The following is an 18335-nucleotide window of genomic DNA, read 5'->3' as shown; positions in this document are numbered from 1 at the left end:
TAAAAATACCAGTCTTTTTTGTTTTTATTTTAAAAAACAAATGTGATCAGGTTACATTACTACCAACATCCAATCAATATAATTTTTTTCATGAATAAACTACTCATCGACTTAATAAGATTAACAGTTTAGATTACCAAAATAAGTCCAAAATAGGCCCACCAACTGAACTTCAGCAAGTTCTAAGGGTGACAAAAAAAAAAAAAAGGTGCAGGAGAGAGAATCAGGGATCCCCATTTCCAATTCTCAACTTCGCTGTTCTTGATTGGAAACATTCATTTGTGTAGAGTATATTGTTCATGCAAAAATGAACTAGGCCAAAACAAACTAAAAACATTAGAAAAAGCAGGAAAAATTGATTTTAGTGAACCACGAAATGCAAACCACTAGAATCAATGCAGCACAAGTTCAAGGCAAAATTACAAAGCAGAGCAAAAAGAAACCAAAAGGCTTCACTAATCCTGACCACTTCCATAGCTATCGTGCTTCTCATGCTGCCACCCGAAGCCCTGTCCATCCCGACCCATCTCACCTGAGTAGAACTTATCTCGTTTCTGCTGTGACAAGTGAGGAGGCGGTGGTGACGGAGGCAATGGAGGAAAAGGTAAAGGCTGCAGTGCCAATATACCTTTGCCATCCCGTTCCATAGGGTTTCCACTTGGAACTGGCTCCATCACCATGTTTGTTGGGGAAGGGGGAGGCATATTCGAGGCCAAGACTCCCATGTTCCGTCCATAATCCCCTTGAAAGAATGCCGGTCTTCCCTGAGGATCCGACATGGTTGCAAAACCATCCACAATTCCTTGACCTGTGGCTGGTGAAGGCTCGAAGGGCACACCAGCAGGTCCCGCATTCCAGGGCCTAGAAAAACCACCTGCGAAATTCACACCCCCTGCTGCACCGGGTGGGAAACCCAAAAGTGAACCCTGCTCTGATCCAACTTCTTTGAAGGGAACACCGTAAAATGGTTGAGCTCCCTCGGGTGGAAAAGGAGGATAACTGAATGGAGGTGGAGCCAGAACCGGATTCGAATTAACTGGCACAGCAAAATTAGGTGTTTGATGGCTGTGCATTGGAGGGTAATCGAGGAATGGGGTCTCGGGTAGATTTCCTTGTTGCTTGTCGAGTGACTGACCGGATTCTTGTTGCATCCCACCCTGTGCATCGAAGCTCTGCTGACGGAAATGGTTCTGCGGACCAGGCCAGTCGAAACCTTGCGGACGATTGTTGTCTGGTTGTAGTTCTGATGGATGATTTTGTGTTTGCCCGAAAAATGGTGCCGACTGTGCCTGTATAATTGGCCTGGGAGGTTGTTGTTGGTCCCTAGGCTGTGATCGACGAGCTTTGTCTTCACGATCAGGAACTTGGGAACTTGAATTAGGAGAAAAAATGGGCCTTGGTGGTGCTCGAGCAGTAGACTCTGAAGCTGTCGACTGTTTGGCACTGACAGCCTCCAACTCATTTCCATCTTCTTTCTCTGTGTTTGGTTGAAGAAGGTCAGCATGGGTGTCGTGAATATGAGATTCAAATTCAGTCTTCTTTAGAAAGGATTTGAGACAATGTGGAGCCGCGCAGATGAAGATCCCTTCCATCATTTTGATCGTCTGAATCTTCTGAATTCGTTCATCACAGCTGTGTAACACGAAACACAAGAAGAAATGGCTTTAGACCATTCATCAATCAGTTCATGCCTTTGAGTCCAACTGACTTTGAATTATAGAAAGTGGTTGCAGCGACAGTTCAATCCTCCTAATGAGTTTATACAAATAGGAGGATAGTAGAATATATAGATATGTTTGGTTGCACATACTGATTTTGACAAGTTGAGAAAATATCTAGTGGAAACACATACCATCTTGGGTATTGTGGTTCTGATGTATAATGAATTCATGCATAAGCAACAAATTGAATCATGTGGACGGCTCACAATGAATTTAGCCTTAAAACATCCAAAAAAACTCTTTTAAATTGAAATTTCAATTCTCTCATAACCCCCTTTTATAACGACTAGTCTGATCAGATGAACCCAAATCTGAACCCTCTCCAAACCCTTACTATATAGATGGATTTTGATTTAGAACTGACAAATTGGAGGCCAGATCACAGCTGTTAATGGAGGTTTTGTAAGGTTTCAGGTTTTTGAGGTCATCATACAGTCCGGGCCACATGTCCAGCGGAATTTGGTGAGGAATGGACCTTGCCGAAGTTATGAAAGGATCAGCTGCTGAACAGCCAGAAATTAGAAAGGAGCTAAAAACAAAATAAATAAGACAGATACAAATTTATGAATGCAGCCCAAAATCAAGAAGAAGAGAGAAATTTTTGAATATATCTCAATGAAAAAGGGTTCTGAAGTATTGTAGGTTGCAAACACAAGCAAAAGAGTAACCATTAAGCGGAGAACCTAAAGTATTAAACTATAATATAAACCATCACCAGGAAGTAATGTGCAGGGAATAGAAGAAATTTTGCTCTTGAATGAATATTCCTTTTTCCAAACATCAATATCAAGAATAAGACATATGTGGCAATGACACAGAAAATATTGAACGTGGACTTACAGATAGCAGAGAGAATCACTCCTTGCACAATCAAGACAGAAGGCATGGTCACAAGGGCTCTGCAAGAAAATAGTCTTGTTAATGCACAAATAACGAAATCAAGTAATTAGACCTCCTAGAAGACATGCCAGAAGCTAGGTGAAGGATTGTGCACTCAAACTTAGAAAACAATAAATAGTTTCCCCTTTCTTTCATGGAATTGGTATTACCGAACATGGTTTGGGGATGGAGTACAGTTTAAACTGTCCAATGCTTTATATAAGAGCAGGATCTCCTTTACCAATAATAAAGGGAATCCAAATAGACCAAATGAATGGGCAATCCAAAAATTTAAGAAAAAAATCATAGCTCACAAAAATATTCCTCAATATCCCACACACATATACAAGAGAAAGAAAACAATGACACACTAGCTTAATCAGGGTTTGGAGGAAATAAATAAAAGGTCATAAGATATTATGTCTCTCTATGTGCTATTCCAAATCAAGAACACTCATTGCAAAAGATAAATAAAAACAAAAAATGCATGCAGACAAAAATAGACAGATGACAGATAGATATGGTGGTTATGAGTTTACCAATTATTAAACAATTTAGGTGTGATTAACTATGAGTATTGGACATATATCACAAGTTAGTAACATTGCTATGAGATTCAAAAAAATATTTGCAAATCAAGGTTGAGGTTTATATTGGTGGATGGCTCTCTACATGGCCTGGTAGGAACAACTAACTTTGAGTTCAACTTTGAATTTTATTGCCTCACAAGAGCAGGATTAGGTGCTGCCCAGATAACATGAGGGCAGAAACTGTCACAAATATCTTGACATAAAATGAAATCGCATTAAAATCATTCGACATAATTCCCTACGATTTGAAAAAAAAAATTAGGATTGAAGAGAAAATTCTTCAAAGAACATGAAATTTAGAGTGGGTAGTGAAAGAGTTACTGCACCTACCAGGCGTCCATATATAGCAATTGGAAAGTCACACCGAACACAAAAATGAACCCGCTCACCAAGCTGCCGACGGGACTTGCGACCTACAGTCTTGACAAGAGAAGAAGCAGTTGCTGAACCAAGGCCCTTGGCTACTGGAAGATCTGCAAGAACTAGGTGGTCGGGGCATGCAACTGTCACAGTGTCCACTTGCATGGGCTTTGCCCCTGAGCCACCGTCTGAGGTTGGAACTGTGCTGAGCCGGATCTGAAGCATCTTCACACAATTGATTCCACTTTTACTTTATGCAAACCTAAAAAGGTCAACTTCAAATCGTCAACTTAGGATATCAATTATTCTCTCCCTCTGCAGAAGAATAAAAAAGCAAGCACTTCAATGGACTGTTACAGATAAAAAAGGGATCATAATCAGAGATGTATTTTCTTAAACATGAAAACCAATTGTATACCCAAACCAAACAACAGCCAGTCGTGTCTATCAATATTTAGCTTGAATCATCCATACTAGATAGAATCACTTATACTCAATATACGAGAATGAAATTATCTATGAAATTATAGAAAATCTACAAATTGAAAAGCAATGGAAAAACACTTGATGGCCCCCAGAGTCAGTCCCAGAGTAGGGGACAGGGACCTACCTGCTTCCAGTGTGGTCAGTCGGGGCATATGAGGAGATCGTGCCCGCAGTTGGGAGGTGCATCTAGCGCATCAGGGTCGAGGCAGACTCCGAGCCACCCCCATCCTCTTAACCCCGTGTTTGACAACAAAAACAAAGGAAAATAATCTCTAGTATCCAAAACCCAAAAGCCGAATCAAATAAAAACAAAAGCAATCTTGATTGCCACTAACAAGACTGCAATTCCTATTACACTTGCCAACTGCCCAAAGAAAATTAAATAAGATCATTCAAATAAGCTTATACTGCTGAACCCTATAATGAGGAAGATGAATAACCCAAAAACAAAAAGAAGCAAACCTAATCAAAAGGGATACTGAGTTAGGCACATTCACAAATTCAATTAAATCTTGAACCAAAATATTATGAAATTTATCCCAAACATAAAAATATTGGAAATCGGAGGAGATTTTAAATTGGGAAAAATCTGAACTTACGAAGAGTTGGGGGATTCGGCTGAATCTCCAAATTCGTGCTTTGGAAACCCTAAGCGGTGCGGTGAGAGGACGTCCGGCGATGATAAACCCTCGTCTCGTCGTCGGTGGGTGCTTTGGTTTGGATTCTCTACGGAGATTTTGGGTTTCTCGAGATCGGGTGGAAATTTTCACCAGGGTAGGGTGGGACACCTCTATGAATGAGGGAGAAGATACCAGTGAAACGACGCCGTTTTAGGTCAATATCTGCAGCCCTTTTATTGGCCATAACATTTTTGGATATTCTTGTTAGGGGTGGGCGCGGGTCGGTTGCGGCCACGGAACCTCCAATCCGTCATCCGTCCGCCAGATTGGCGGATTGAAGAAAATCAATCCGCATCCGTCCGCCAATCCGGCGGATGTGGATTGAGCAGATTGGCGGTTTGGCGGATGGATGCGAATCGGTTTGGCGGTTTAAAATTTTATAAATTTTCAACATAATTCAACTTGTGCACTTCCTCAAACGAAAAAAGAAAAAAAAAAGAAAGTATTACAGTCAATGACTTAAAAAAATATTACAATCACTGTATGTCTTATCCAAAGAAAAAAAGTTTGAAACTTTAGAATATCATGATCACTGCATGCCTCATCCACATATTACAATCACAGTATGATTCATCCCCATAAAGTATTACAATCTGTGATTCTTAAAATATATTCAAATCACCAAAACCATGAACAGAGCAGTAGTAGAGATTGAATGTCTCTGTATTGTTACATCTACATATGTTTTTGAAAATAAAAACCAACCAGCATATATCATATTTTCTATTTATTATTTTTAGAGTTACATTTAAAAACTAAAAAATATATATGAATAATACGTTTATTTTTTTCAATTCAAAAAATATATTCAAGTTGAAAACTTTTTTTCAACAGAATATTTAAACTCTTTTTCAATTGAAAACACAAATATAATATTTAAACAAATTAAAAATACAAAGTCTTATAAATTACTAGGGGTGCTCGCGATTTGGCGGTTTGGCGGTTCGGTTGCGGCCAAAAAATCTCAAATCCGCCATCCGTCCGCCAAATTGGCGGATTTGAGAAAATCAATCCGCAACCGTCCGCTCGTCATCACGCATCCGTCCAAAATGCGGCGGATCGGTTTGGTTCGGTCGGTTTTGACGGATCGGTATATCCGCTGCTCACCCCTAATTCTTATCTTCTCTTAATATTTATTTTTAGAAAAAGTCTGGATCACAGATTTATCCACTCATAATTTTTTAAATCGGTGATTGGAGGGTGAAAATTAAATTTATACAATATAAAATCTATGTATAAAATATATCTAAATTATAAGGTGTTAATTTTAAATTATTAAATTTAAATTTATAATATTATTTTTATTTTTATATATTCCTAACTGATGGATTGTCAGGAAAGAAATCATCAAAAAGTGCAACAACTATAGGAATTGCTCAACATTTATGGTGTGTTTGGTTGGGGGATTTAGGGAGGAATTTGGAAAGGGAAATGGAAAAGGTAGGTGAAATGTGAATAAAATATGTATATATTTCACATAGTTTCACACACCTTTTCCCTTTCTCTTTCCAAATCCCTCCCCAAATCCCCCAACCAAGCTTCGTTTGTCAACCTAATAATTTGTTTGAAATACTTTGTACTTTTTGACTTTTTAAATTAAAAAATTAAAAAAAATATATGATTATTTGGATTAACTTTTTGACTTTTATAGAAAAATGTGTATTAAAAAATTATATAAATTAGTGTGTAGGAAAAATTAAGATTGAGAGTTGTGCAACCGTGATTTTTTACTTTTGGTGAATAGTGGTAACTTTTTAACTTTTTGACTTTTTGACTTTTTTCAAACTTCCCAAACTTGTCTAAAAGTCATTATAAATTATCTCATTATTCTTTATTTTTTATATATCTTTTCATAAAAAATCAAAAAATTACTAAAATAGATGGTGTTTGCCCTACATGTTTAAGCTAAAAAATTATTTGATAAAAATTTAAGTATTGATTAAAAATAAATTGTGTAATATATATAAGATTAAATTTAAAATTTTTATTTTTAAATTGTATATTTTATTTTTTATGTTATAGTGGTGGTAGTGGTGATAGTAATGGTACAGTAGCAGTAGCATGGTGGTGGTAGTGGTGGTGGTGATGGTGGTAGTAGGAATAGTAACGATGGTAATAGTAGTAAAATGATGGTGGTGTTTATGACAACAATGACAATGATGATGAAAGTGATAGCAGTAGTGGCGGTGGTAATAGCGGTGGTAATAGCGGTAGTAGTAACAGTAACGATGGTGAATTTATAATAGTGTATATCGATATTTATATTTATTTTTTTATAAATTCAGTCAGAATCAATGGCGACTCTAGGAATTTTTGTCAGTGATGTCAATCAAAAACTTAAATACCATATATCTTACAGAAAATTCACATTAATCATTATATCACCTATGGAGAAAAAAATTAACAAATTAATTTAAATTCTAAAATTACAAAGAAAAATATTTCAATATATTGATACTATTGTTTAAGCAAAAAGACATGCTAATATCTAATATGGGTTCAAGATTGGTGGGTTTAAAAGAGTAGGACTTAAAACTATGGGTTTAAAATTGTATTTTAGTGGGTTCAATTACTAATTTTTTTTCCTAAAATCTAATATTTATATAATAAATAAATAAATAAATTTAGCCAGGGGGTTCAGGTGACACCCCTGACCAAGCCTTGGAGCCGTCCCTGGTCAGAATTAAACATTTTAAGAGGCACCTAAATTTTTAAGTGATATCAATTAAAATTATCAAACGTGCTTAATTAATTATCATTTAATCCATTCAATTTTTAAGTGTTAAATTATATTATCAAACACTCCTTACTCCTGTTAAGGGTGGATATCGGTCCGTTGGCCTACACGGCCGAGTCTTATTTTTCTAGAATTCGAGAAGGTTGTTTTAGCCCATAGAGCCGGCCTAGGCCAACACATTTAGTCCGAAATATTAATGGACTAGGCTTGGGATTTACACTTTCAACGCAACCCAACCCGGCCCGGCTCGCTATTTAATTAATTAATTATTTATTTATAATACATTAAAAATATATCTATATAATAATAAAAGGGTGAGTTTGAAAATGTCTTTGAAATTAATGGTTTAGATCTATCTAATTTAAAAAGTAATGGCTCAGATTTATTCTTAAAAATATATCTCTCACAAACTATCTTTAATGGTTTAGATTTGTCCAATTTAAAAACAATGGTTGAGATTGAAAAGAGTTTCAATGGTCTAGATTTATTAATGACAAAATTCAATGGTTTAGATTTGTTTACCAATCTACTCTCACCAACCCACTGCACTAGGCACTCTTTACATCATTTCTTTACATCATATGTATCATATGTATCAATCTGTATCAATGAACAAGGAAGCTCTGAAGAAGGAAGAAAGCTCTAAAGAAGGAAGAAAGCTCTCTTCTCCACCAGGTAAGCTCATCCCGTCATCCCCACCTTCAGTTTGTTTTTTCCTGAAGCAAAAAGGTGTCTCTTCAAACATTCAGAGGGTTTGTTTTTGAAGCAAAAATGTATTTATCAAACATCTGTTTTTTCAAAAAAAAAAATTGAAGCATTTGTTTTTTTCAAAAACATTTGTTTCTGAAGCATTTGGAGGGTTTGATTTGTTTTTCAAAAACATTTGTTTCTTCAAGCAAAAATTCTGAAGCAAAAATGTGTCTCTTCAAAAAAAAATTTGTTTTTTTTGTCTCACATTCGGAGGGTTGAGATTATATTTATCAAACATCTATGGGTCAAGATGATTTGTTTATTTTAGATTTGTTTGTGTCTCTTAACTTACTCCGCCTCTCTTTCCCATGTTAAGAGATGGATTCATCTCTTTCTTTTATTGAACCCTTCATTGATTTCATTGAAATGTGTCTCTATGTATTTTATTCTGTCATGAACAATAGTAGGTGTGTATTGGGTTAGATTGGGTACTGACAAAAACATCTGATTGCTACTGAATTATATTTATCATGAACAATAGTAGGTGTATATAACTACTGAATTATATTTATCAAACATCTACGTGTCTCTTTGTTTACTCTCTTTGATTTGTGTTTTGTACTAAGATTATGAGAGAAAAAAATTTAACAATTCTATAAGTTTGATCAATAGCGTGTTTATTAAATTGATCACAAAAACAATTCTATAGAAAAACAACATCACAAAAATAAAGTTAAATTTGATCAAACAATATCACAAAAACAAACAATATCATTATCAGGTGGGTTGGCCTTAAAACCCAGCAAAGATATGGGTTTTCAATTCTGATTGCTATTTTTTTGTCTCTTTGGAAGTTTCGGAATGAATGTATCTTTAACGGAGCATGTGTAGAGTGGGTAAAGGTGTTGGATTTATCAAGGTCAAGCTTTGTTTGTGATTGAGGGATGGAGACTATTTGGAGTTTATTTCAATATCTGACTTTGTTATTAATTTTTAAGAAATCTTGAGGGGCTTTGTTCTATAGATGGGGTTGGTGATTGTGGCTTTATTTTTGGATCTTTGGGTGTTCTCAACTTGATCAAACAATATCACAAAAACAAACCCAAAAAAGAAAAAAAAAGTAGGTGTATTTAACTACTGAATTAGATTGGATTATGAAAAAAACATCTGATTGCTACTGAATTATATTTATCATGAACAATAGTAGGTGTATATAACTACTGAATTATATTTATCAAACATCTATGTGTCTCTCTGTTTAATCTCTTTGATTTGTGTTTTGTACTAAGATTATGAGACAAAAAAATTTAACAATTCTATAAGTTTGATCAATAGCGTGTTTATTAAATTGATCACAAAAACAATTTTATAGAAAAACAATATCACAAAAATAAAGATAAATTTGATCAAACAATATCACAAAAACAAACAATATCATTATCAGGTGGGTTGGCCTTAAAACCCAACAAAGATATGGGTTTTCAATTCTGATTGCTATTTTTTAGTCTTTTTGGAAGTTTCGGAATGAATGTATTTTTAACGGAGCATGTGTAGAGTGGGTAAAGGTGTTGGATTTTTATCAAAGTCAAGCTTTGTTTGTGATTGAGGGATGGAGATCGTTTGGAGTTTATTTCAATATCTAACTTTTTTATTAATTTTTAAGAAATCTTGAGGGGCTCTGTCACGCCCCACTTTTTATTACTCGAAATCATTACCAAATTCATTAACTTAATTCAATTTCAAGAATAACATGCGGAAATAATCTCATACATTCAATCCGTAAAAGTGATTAACAATACTCTCATTCGTATGCAAAGTAAATATTACATGAACAAACTTAATAAATTGCCCTTGGGCTTACATCACTTAAGATACAAGAAGAAAGGTGTAACCCTTTTACAACAATGGCATTCCGCCAACATAACTGAGGCCCCGTGGCCAGTAAACAAGTAGATCTAAATCTTGCAGCTCAACCTGCTTAATACCTGAAAAAGATTCAACAACGTGGGATGAACATATAGTCCAGTAGGGAACTCAACATGATCCTCAACAATAACACCTCACAGATAGCTATGATCATGAACACTCATTCCCATACTAGAATAGTAATGTGACAGTTTATACAAAATATATGTATGAACTTTTCTCGAAAACAACCGTTTCATTCAACGCTACAAGTGGTTTGTCTTTCCTTTTTCCTTTCATTAACCCCCATTCCCAGTCTTTCATAACATTAACAAATACTTAGGAAGTAATCTCACTAAGCCCGATACTCTCTTCCATTTCCTATACATACTCAGATGTACCTTTTCAAACATGTTTATCTTTAAAACATTCGTTCTCCTCCATACTTTCCAAAAGACAAAAATGACATTTTGGTTCGTTTCCATTACTATCATAACTATACATGCATATCTTTGTAAAAATATAAATTTGCAACCCACCAACGTGTATACAATCAACCAATGGAGTAACTCAGTCCTCCGAACTATAACCAATCAAATCCCTGATATTTTCAGTTACAACGAAACAACAACAATCCCACTTTGCTCTACTAGCTATGTGCGTAGTAAGCCAACAATATACCCCATTCAACAACATTAACAACAAGCCAGTTTACCAGGCGCTAGCTGGAAGGGTATGGTGCCTCCGATTATTAGCGCGATCAGTTCTCCAGGCGCTAGCTGGAAGGTAACGGTACCTTTGATTTTAAGCGCGGGGTATAACACCAACAATCACAGCACATCGAGGCATAACCAACATGTATAATGTATATACATAAACTATCAAGACACTAGCAATGTGTTAAAGTATATGAACACATGACTATCTCCTTCCGAGTAAATATACATATATATAATGTATCTAGCACTTCATCACATACGATGTTCAATTAATCAATGGTAAAATGCATACCCGACAATTCTACACAACCGTGTCATCCTCCACCGATGACCAAGGACAAAACCTCTAGATGCATATAGTTTGTACATCTATTAAAAGACTCAAATATCATGAATCACAAACCCAACAACAATATTAACATGGTAGTTAAAGACACAACTTCTACATGTGTGTTCAACACTCAAGATACAACAATCCAATTCTCAAACTTATTTCGAAAACACTTCCCTCATTTTCACAAAAACGATTCCATTTCCTTTTTGTTATCACAAAACCAACTCCACTAATCTTGTTTCCATAAAATCAACTCCAAAGCCATGGTTAATCCCTTAGGCATTAACACCCTTACCACCCTCATTTTGACAAAAGAGATTTACACACAATGGTCAACAAACCCCCATTTTAATTTACCCAACCAAAATATAATTTAGGGCTTTTCTTCATTTAACTACAACATGCTAATTTATATTTTAATTAGCTAAGACAACAATCAATGAAGCCAAAACCATTCTCCACACAACCAACCCTAGGTTTATTTCATGATTTTAAAACAAATCCAACATGATACAATTTTCATGCAATACAAAAATTACCACATGTCTATCTATAGACGGAGTATTGAAAAAGAACAAGGAGAATCCCTACCTCAAATGGAGAACTCAAATAGAGAAGATGAACCGAGATCAAAGTGCTCCAAATCCCAAATTTCTTAGATCACAACGAAGCCCTCGACGATCAACATATTTCTTACAAAGGCCCAAGGTGAGGAAAACACTCTAGCTAGATCAATCCTAAGAGAGAAGTTAGGTTTTAGAGTGAGGTGCTCTCCAATGGCTTCTTCGGAAAAGTAAGAGAGAGAAAGGAAATCAAAAAGTGATCAAAAAAGTGATTTCACAAACTGATATAAAAACAGGTCCGCTCGAGCGTACAACACCCCGCTCGAGCGTCAGACACAGGTTCACGCTCGAGCGTCCAAAGATCCGCTCGAGCGCCGGATGCACTCTCCCAGAATTTTCTGCAGACGTCCAAAATGCTGAGAGAAGGAAATTCACGCTCGAGCGTCCAAACTGCCGCTCGAGCGGAAAGGCAACAACAAAAACCCGCTCGAGCGTCAAATCGCCGCTCGAGCATAGAGACCAAAACCTGGGCAAAAACTCTAAGTTTTAAAACACAGTCAACTTATTCCCAACTTGCCCAACACAACCCAAAACTCTAAAACAAAGAGTAAGGGATAGAAATGAGGATAAGACAACCACGAATCTACGGAACTGAGTCCGGATTACAGTTAAACAATAACAGGGAATACCGGGATCGCTATAGGCTCTGTTCTATAGATGACGTTGGTGATTGTCGCTTTATTTTTGGATCTTTGGGGTGTTCTCAACTTGATCAAACAATATCACAAAAACAAACCCAAAAAAGAAAAAAAAAATTGATCAAACAAGCTAAATTTTATAAGTTTGATTCATCGAGTGGGACCCTGTTTGCACCCTATTTTATTTGTAGCAAAAAGATCTGGCGCCAACAAGAGGGGTTTACACCCTATTTTGTTTATGGAAAACGATTGAGGCCTCGAATTTGAGGCCTCAAATGTGGCTCGAAATTGGTTTTTTTTTTTTTCTTTGAAACTGTGTTGGTTTGGTTGTTTTTATTATTATTTTTTTATTTATTTGTTGGGTTGTGTTAGTTTGGTTGTTTTTATTTATTTATTTATTTATTTGTTGGGCTATTGTAATTTTTTTTTTTTTTGGTTATGTGTAGGGGTGGGTTTAGAAACTCTATGCAATTAACAAATTTTAACCAGTAGTCTAACTGATCAGTCAATTTTATCACTCAATCAATCTAACCCAACTCACTAATCTTATCAAACCAAATAGGCTAAATTGCTGTTGCTGTTGTTTTTTGCTGTTGTTTTTTTTTTTTTTTTTTTTCTATTTGTTGGGCTATGTTGGTTTGATTTTTTTTATTTATTAGGATTTAGGTTTTAGGATACACATAAAAACCCTTTAAAAAAAAACCAAAAAAAAAAAAATATTCAAAACCAAACCAACATAACAAAAAAAAAAAAAAAAAACTTTTCGAGGCAAATTCACGCCTCTCTTTTCGAGGCCTGTAGCATGGTTGTTTATTTATAGGGCTGTTTGCACCCTGTTTTATTTTGTTGCATAATCAAAAGCCTATTTTATTTTGCACCTTGTTTTTGGTGATAAAAATTCTTATAATCTATTAAATGCTGCTATTGAGGATGAGCTTTAATAGCAAAAACAAAAATGTTAAACATTTTAAATTTTTTATCAAATGTTAAACAAAATAGATAGGGTTTCAATAAATGTTAAAATTTTGTATTGTGTTTTTTTCTTTAATAATCAATTGGGTTTCAACACCCACTTCTCTCTCTCTCTCTCTCTCTCTCTATCAAATTGGGTTTAAGGAAAAATGGATTTCAAATTAAGAATCATTTTTATTTCATCTTAGTTAAATGGGTTGAGACTCTCTACAATTATCAATGGTCATAATTATCAATAGTCATATTTTTACTCACCAAATATGGGTTGAAAAAATCACGGTTTGTCAGAATTTTTAAAATTTTATCAAATGTGTCAAATGTCTCAAAATACAAAATAAAATTATATATTGTGTTTTTCTTTAGTAATCAATTGGGGGTTAAGGAAAAATGGATTTCATGTTAAGAATCATTTTTATTTCATCTTATGGGTTGAGACTCTCTGTAAAAAAAAATTCTGAAGCAAAAATCTCATTGAACCCTACCAATGACAATTATATTTGGACCACACTGAAATTAAAACATTATAGGGTGTCTTTCTATTTTTGTAAATATTGAAATGGGTTAAAAATATGATGGATTTTGATTTTGTTGCATTATAGGGCTGTTTGCACCCTGTTTCATTTTGTTGCATAATCCAAAACCCATTTTATTTTGCACCCTATTTTTGGTGATAATAATTCCTATAATCTATTAAATACTGCTGTTGAGGATGAGCTTTAATAGCAAAAACAAAAATGTTGAACATTTTACAATTTTTATCAAATGTCTCAAAATACAAAATGAAATTTTGTATTGTGTTTTTTTGTTTAATAATCAATTGGGTTTCAACACCCACTTCTCTCTCTCTATCAAATGGGGGTTACGGAAAAATGAATTTCAAATTAAGAATCATTTTTATTTCATCTTAGTTAAATGGATTGAGACTTTATTTAATTATCAATAGTCATATTTTTACTCACCAAATATGGGTTGACAAAATGACAGTTTGTCAGAATTTTAAAAAATTTATCAATTGTCTCAAATGTTTCAAAATACAAAATGAAATTTTGTATTGTGTTTTTTTCTTTAATAATCAATTGGGCTTCAACACCCACTTCTCTCTCTCTCTCTCTCTCTCTCAAATGGGGGTTAAGGAAAAATGGATTTCATGTTAAGAAATCATTTTTATTTCATCTTAGTTAAATGGGTTGAGACTCTCTTTAATTATCAATGGTCATAATTATCAATAGTCATATTTTTACTCACCAAATATGGGTTGACAAAATGACGGTTTGTCAGAATTTTTTATTTTTGTGATTTTTTATTTTTTGTTCTTTTTCAATTTTTTGTTTGATTTCTGATTGTGTTTTGTTCTTACGTGCAGGTTGTTTCTCGACACTCTGGTTAGTACTTCGATCTCTATTTTTTTAGATTTTCTCTCTCTCTCTCTCTCTCTCTTAAGTTTGGCAGTTGATTGTTGAGAGAAAGAGGAAAATGAAGTTTGAATCTTATGCATTGTTGTTTGGTATGTGAGAAAAAGGAAGGAAAAGGAAATTGAAAGTTTTAACTTTCTTCACCGTTTCATTGCTTATAAAACATATAATTAAAAATAAATAAATAAATAGAACTTTTGAATGGAAAGTATGGAAAAATTGGTTAATGAAATATATTTTTGATTAAATAAGCTACTGTGTAGTATTCTTGGGAGTAAATAAGCTATTGTGTAGCATAATTTTTATGAGTATTGAAAAAGACATTTGTAATTATATAGATAAGACAAAAGATATTCGTAATTATCCAGTTATAGTGTGGTGAAACTTTTTATCAATTTTTATTGTAGTTTTTTACTTATTTTTTTCACATTTTAAAATGCAAAATTAGTAATTAAATTTATATATTAAAGTTTTGCTAAAATTTTATTCATAAGTTGTATAATTTATATTTTTTTATAATTTACTTTTTTTTGTTTTTTTTTTTTTGTTTTTGGTGTGGCATACATTAGTTGTTAGTACAAAAAGTGGGCAATACAATCCATAAGAATTTAACTGTTGTCAATGCAAAATTACTATATAGAATCAACCGCAAAATCATGTATTGCAATAGTTCTATATTTTGGCCAATAGAGAAAAATGATGAAGATTTCTATGATAGTATTCAAATTTTCTTCTATCCATTTTAATGTATATTGAAGACATAAAAAAATTATAATTTGCCTTCAATCGTGTAGTAGTTCAATTTCTCAATCTGTGATATTCATGCACATACGAACTTCTTAAAGTAGGTTGTTAACTAAAATATGTTATAAGGTTGTTCATTCTGTGTCAATTAATTTTTCTTTATGGCAATTACTAAATCTCATTCTGCTTTCTTACAGTTATATTTCATGTCAACAATCATTTTTATTTCATCTTAATCAAATGGGTTGAAGTTCTCATTAATCATCAATGGTCATATTCTTACTCATCAAACATAAAAATAGATTCGTATACATTTTTAGTGTTGAGGAGTGCTCTTACTAATTGTGTTTTTTTTTTTTATCCTTTTGTCTCATATTTCTTTAGTTTTGATTATCAAGCAGATACTTAGGTTGGGAGGTCTTTCCCTTGCAATTCTTTATTAGTTCCCTACTTTCTTTCTTGAATTGTAGTGGGTTAATTAATGAACTCTCTCAGATTTCTTTAATGCTTTGGAATTTTCATGTTTGGTCTTGGAATTTCCAATAATTATATTAAACATTAAGCTTTTAATGTTTGGTTATAAAAAAAAAAAATCTAATATAGTGTGTATAGTTATGTATCTTGGTATATAGCTGTTCAATTTCTAGAGAATACTTATGTGTCTTTTTCTTTTTATTTAAATAATAGGAATGTATGATGAATTATGTGAATACTTACTTTTTCTTTTTTTTTTTAATAATGATATACAAGCTCATTCTTCATACCCACTTTTTTTTAGGATTCTCTCTCTCTCTCTCTCTCTCTCTTAGTTTGGTTGTTGATTGTTGAGAGACAGAGAGAGAGGAAAAGGAAGTTTGAATCTTATGCATTGTTGTTTGGTATCTAAGAAAAGGAAGGAAAAGGAAATTGAAAGTTTTAACTTTCTTCACTGTTTCGCTGCTTATAAAACATATAATTAAAAATAAATAAATAAATAAATATAACTTTTGAATGGACAATATGGAAAAATGGGTGAAGGAAATATATTTGTGATTAAATAAGTTATTGTGTCGTGTAACTCATTCGAGTAAATAAGCTACTGTGTAGTATAATTTTTATGAGAGTATTGAAAAAGGCATTTGTAATTGTATAGATAAGGCAAAAGATATTTGTATTTATCCAGTTACAGTGTGGTGAGACTTTTTATAAAATTTTATTGTAGTCTTTTACTCTTCTTTTTTTTTCACATTTTAAAATGCAAAATTAGTAATTAAATTTCTATATTGAAGTTTTGTTAAAATTTTATTTTGCCTTAGTAGTATAATTTATATTTTTTTAAAATTTATTTATTTACTTTTTTTTGTGTGGTATATATTAGTTGTTAGTATGAAAAGTGGGCAACACAATCCTTAAGAATTTAACTGTTGTCAATGAAAAATTACTATATAGAATCAATCACAAAATCATTTATTGCAATAGTTCTACATTTTGGCCAATAGAGAAAAATGATGAAGATTTCTATGACAATATTTAATTTTTCTTCTATCCTTTTTAATGTATGTTAAAGGCATTAAAAAATTATAATTTATCATTTATCCTGTAGTTGTTCAATTTCCCCATCTGTGATATTCATGCAATGATGAACTTCTTAAAATAGGTTGTTAACTAAAATATGTTATGAGGTTGTTAATTCTGTGTCGATTAATTTTTCTTTATGGCAATTATTGAACCTCATTCTGCCTTCTTACAGTTATATTTCATGTCAGCAATTATTTTTATTTCATCTTAATCAAATGGGTTGAGGTTCTCATTAATCATCAATGGTCATATTCTTATTCATCAAACATGAAAATAGATTCGTGTACATTTTTAGTGCTGAGGAGTGCTCTTACTAATTGTGTTTTTCTTTTTATCCTTCTGTCTCAGATTTCTTTAATTTTGCTTCTCAAACAGATACTCAGGTTAGGAAGTCTCTTCCTTGCAATTCTTTATTAGTTCCGCGCTTTCTTTTTCGAATTGCAGTGGGTTAATGAATGTTCTAGATTAATGAATGAACTCTCTCATATTTCTTTAATACTCTGGAATTTTCATGTCTGGTCTTGAAATTTTCAATAATTAGATTAAACGTTAAGCTTTTAATGTTTGGTTTAGAAAGAAGTCTAATATAGTGTGTACTAGGGTATGCCCGTACCTGAAGGCACGATGAAAATAATGTTTGGTTTAAAAAGAAGTCTAATATAGTGTGTATAGTTATGTATCGTGGTATATAGCTGTTAAATTTTTAGAGAATACTTATGTTTTTTTTTTAATAGTTGGAATGTATGATGAATTATGTGAATGCTTATGTCTTCTTTTTTTTTTTAATAATGATATACATGTTCATTTTTTATACCCACTTTATAGACCCAGTGATGTGTCAAGAAGATAATTGGTTGATTCTTGACATATCATTGGGCCTGAATAACTATTCTTTATTTATTAAAGTAGGTCTAACTTTTGGGTCTGAATAACTTTTGGTTGATTCTTGATTCATTAAAGTAAGTCTAACTTTTGGGCCTAAATAACTATTCCTTATTTATTTATTTATTACAAAGGTTTTGTTACAATTTAATTTTGTAATATGATAGGTCTTTTTTTTTTTTTTCCATCTCTCTTAGGTTGTATTTGGATTTAGGATTTGAAGGGAATTTGTTGATTGAAAGGAAAAGGAAACATTAAAAAGTTAATCCTTTTTATTTGATGACCTTTTTTTTTTGCTTTTAGTGAACTATTTTTAATTTTATTTTTTTAATTGAACTGCTATTTTAAAATGTTTACGCTTCTCTCTCTCTAAAAATTTAGCCTTTTAATATTAATTTTGGAATTT

At 33.0% G+C, this 18335-nt stretch overlaps 1 protein-coding gene across 2 annotated transcripts; it reads right to left on the bottom strand.

Moving 5' to 3' along the window:
• Positions 1–236: 236 nt before the first annotated feature.
• LOC114294682 (RING/U-box superfamily protein) lies at positions 237–4863 on the bottom strand. 2 transcript variants are annotated; one of them, XM_082891357.1, is made up of 4 exons: positions 4636–4863; positions 3521–3812; positions 2562–2620; positions 237–1632 (listed from the first exon to the last, which is right to left on the bottom strand). In XM_082891357.1, exons 2-4 carry the CDS (start codon positions 3773–3775, stop codon positions 456–458), a joined length of 1491 nt encoding a protein of 496 aa, XP_082747483.1. In that variant the 5' UTR covers positions 3776–3812; positions 4636–4863; the 3' UTR covers positions 237–455. The 2 variants fall into 2 exon arrangements, with proteins under 2 accessions (XP_082747483.1, XP_082747482.1); XM_082891356.1 differs by having other exon boundaries at positions 3521–3865; positions 4636–4860.
• Between the last annotated feature and the right edge of the window lie 13472 nt (positions 4864–18335).

Source organism: Camellia sinensis, chromosome 10 (genome assembly GCF_055761805.1).
Source record: "Camellia sinensis isolate YWXY chromosome 10, ASM5576180v1, whole genome shotgun sequence".
In the NCBI taxonomy this organism is placed as follows: Eukaryota; Viridiplantae; Streptophyta; class Magnoliopsida; order Ericales; family Theaceae; genus Camellia; species Camellia sinensis.
The sequence above is the reverse complement of the archived record's forward strand: the minus strand, read 5'-3'. Positions and strand labels throughout refer to the sequence as shown.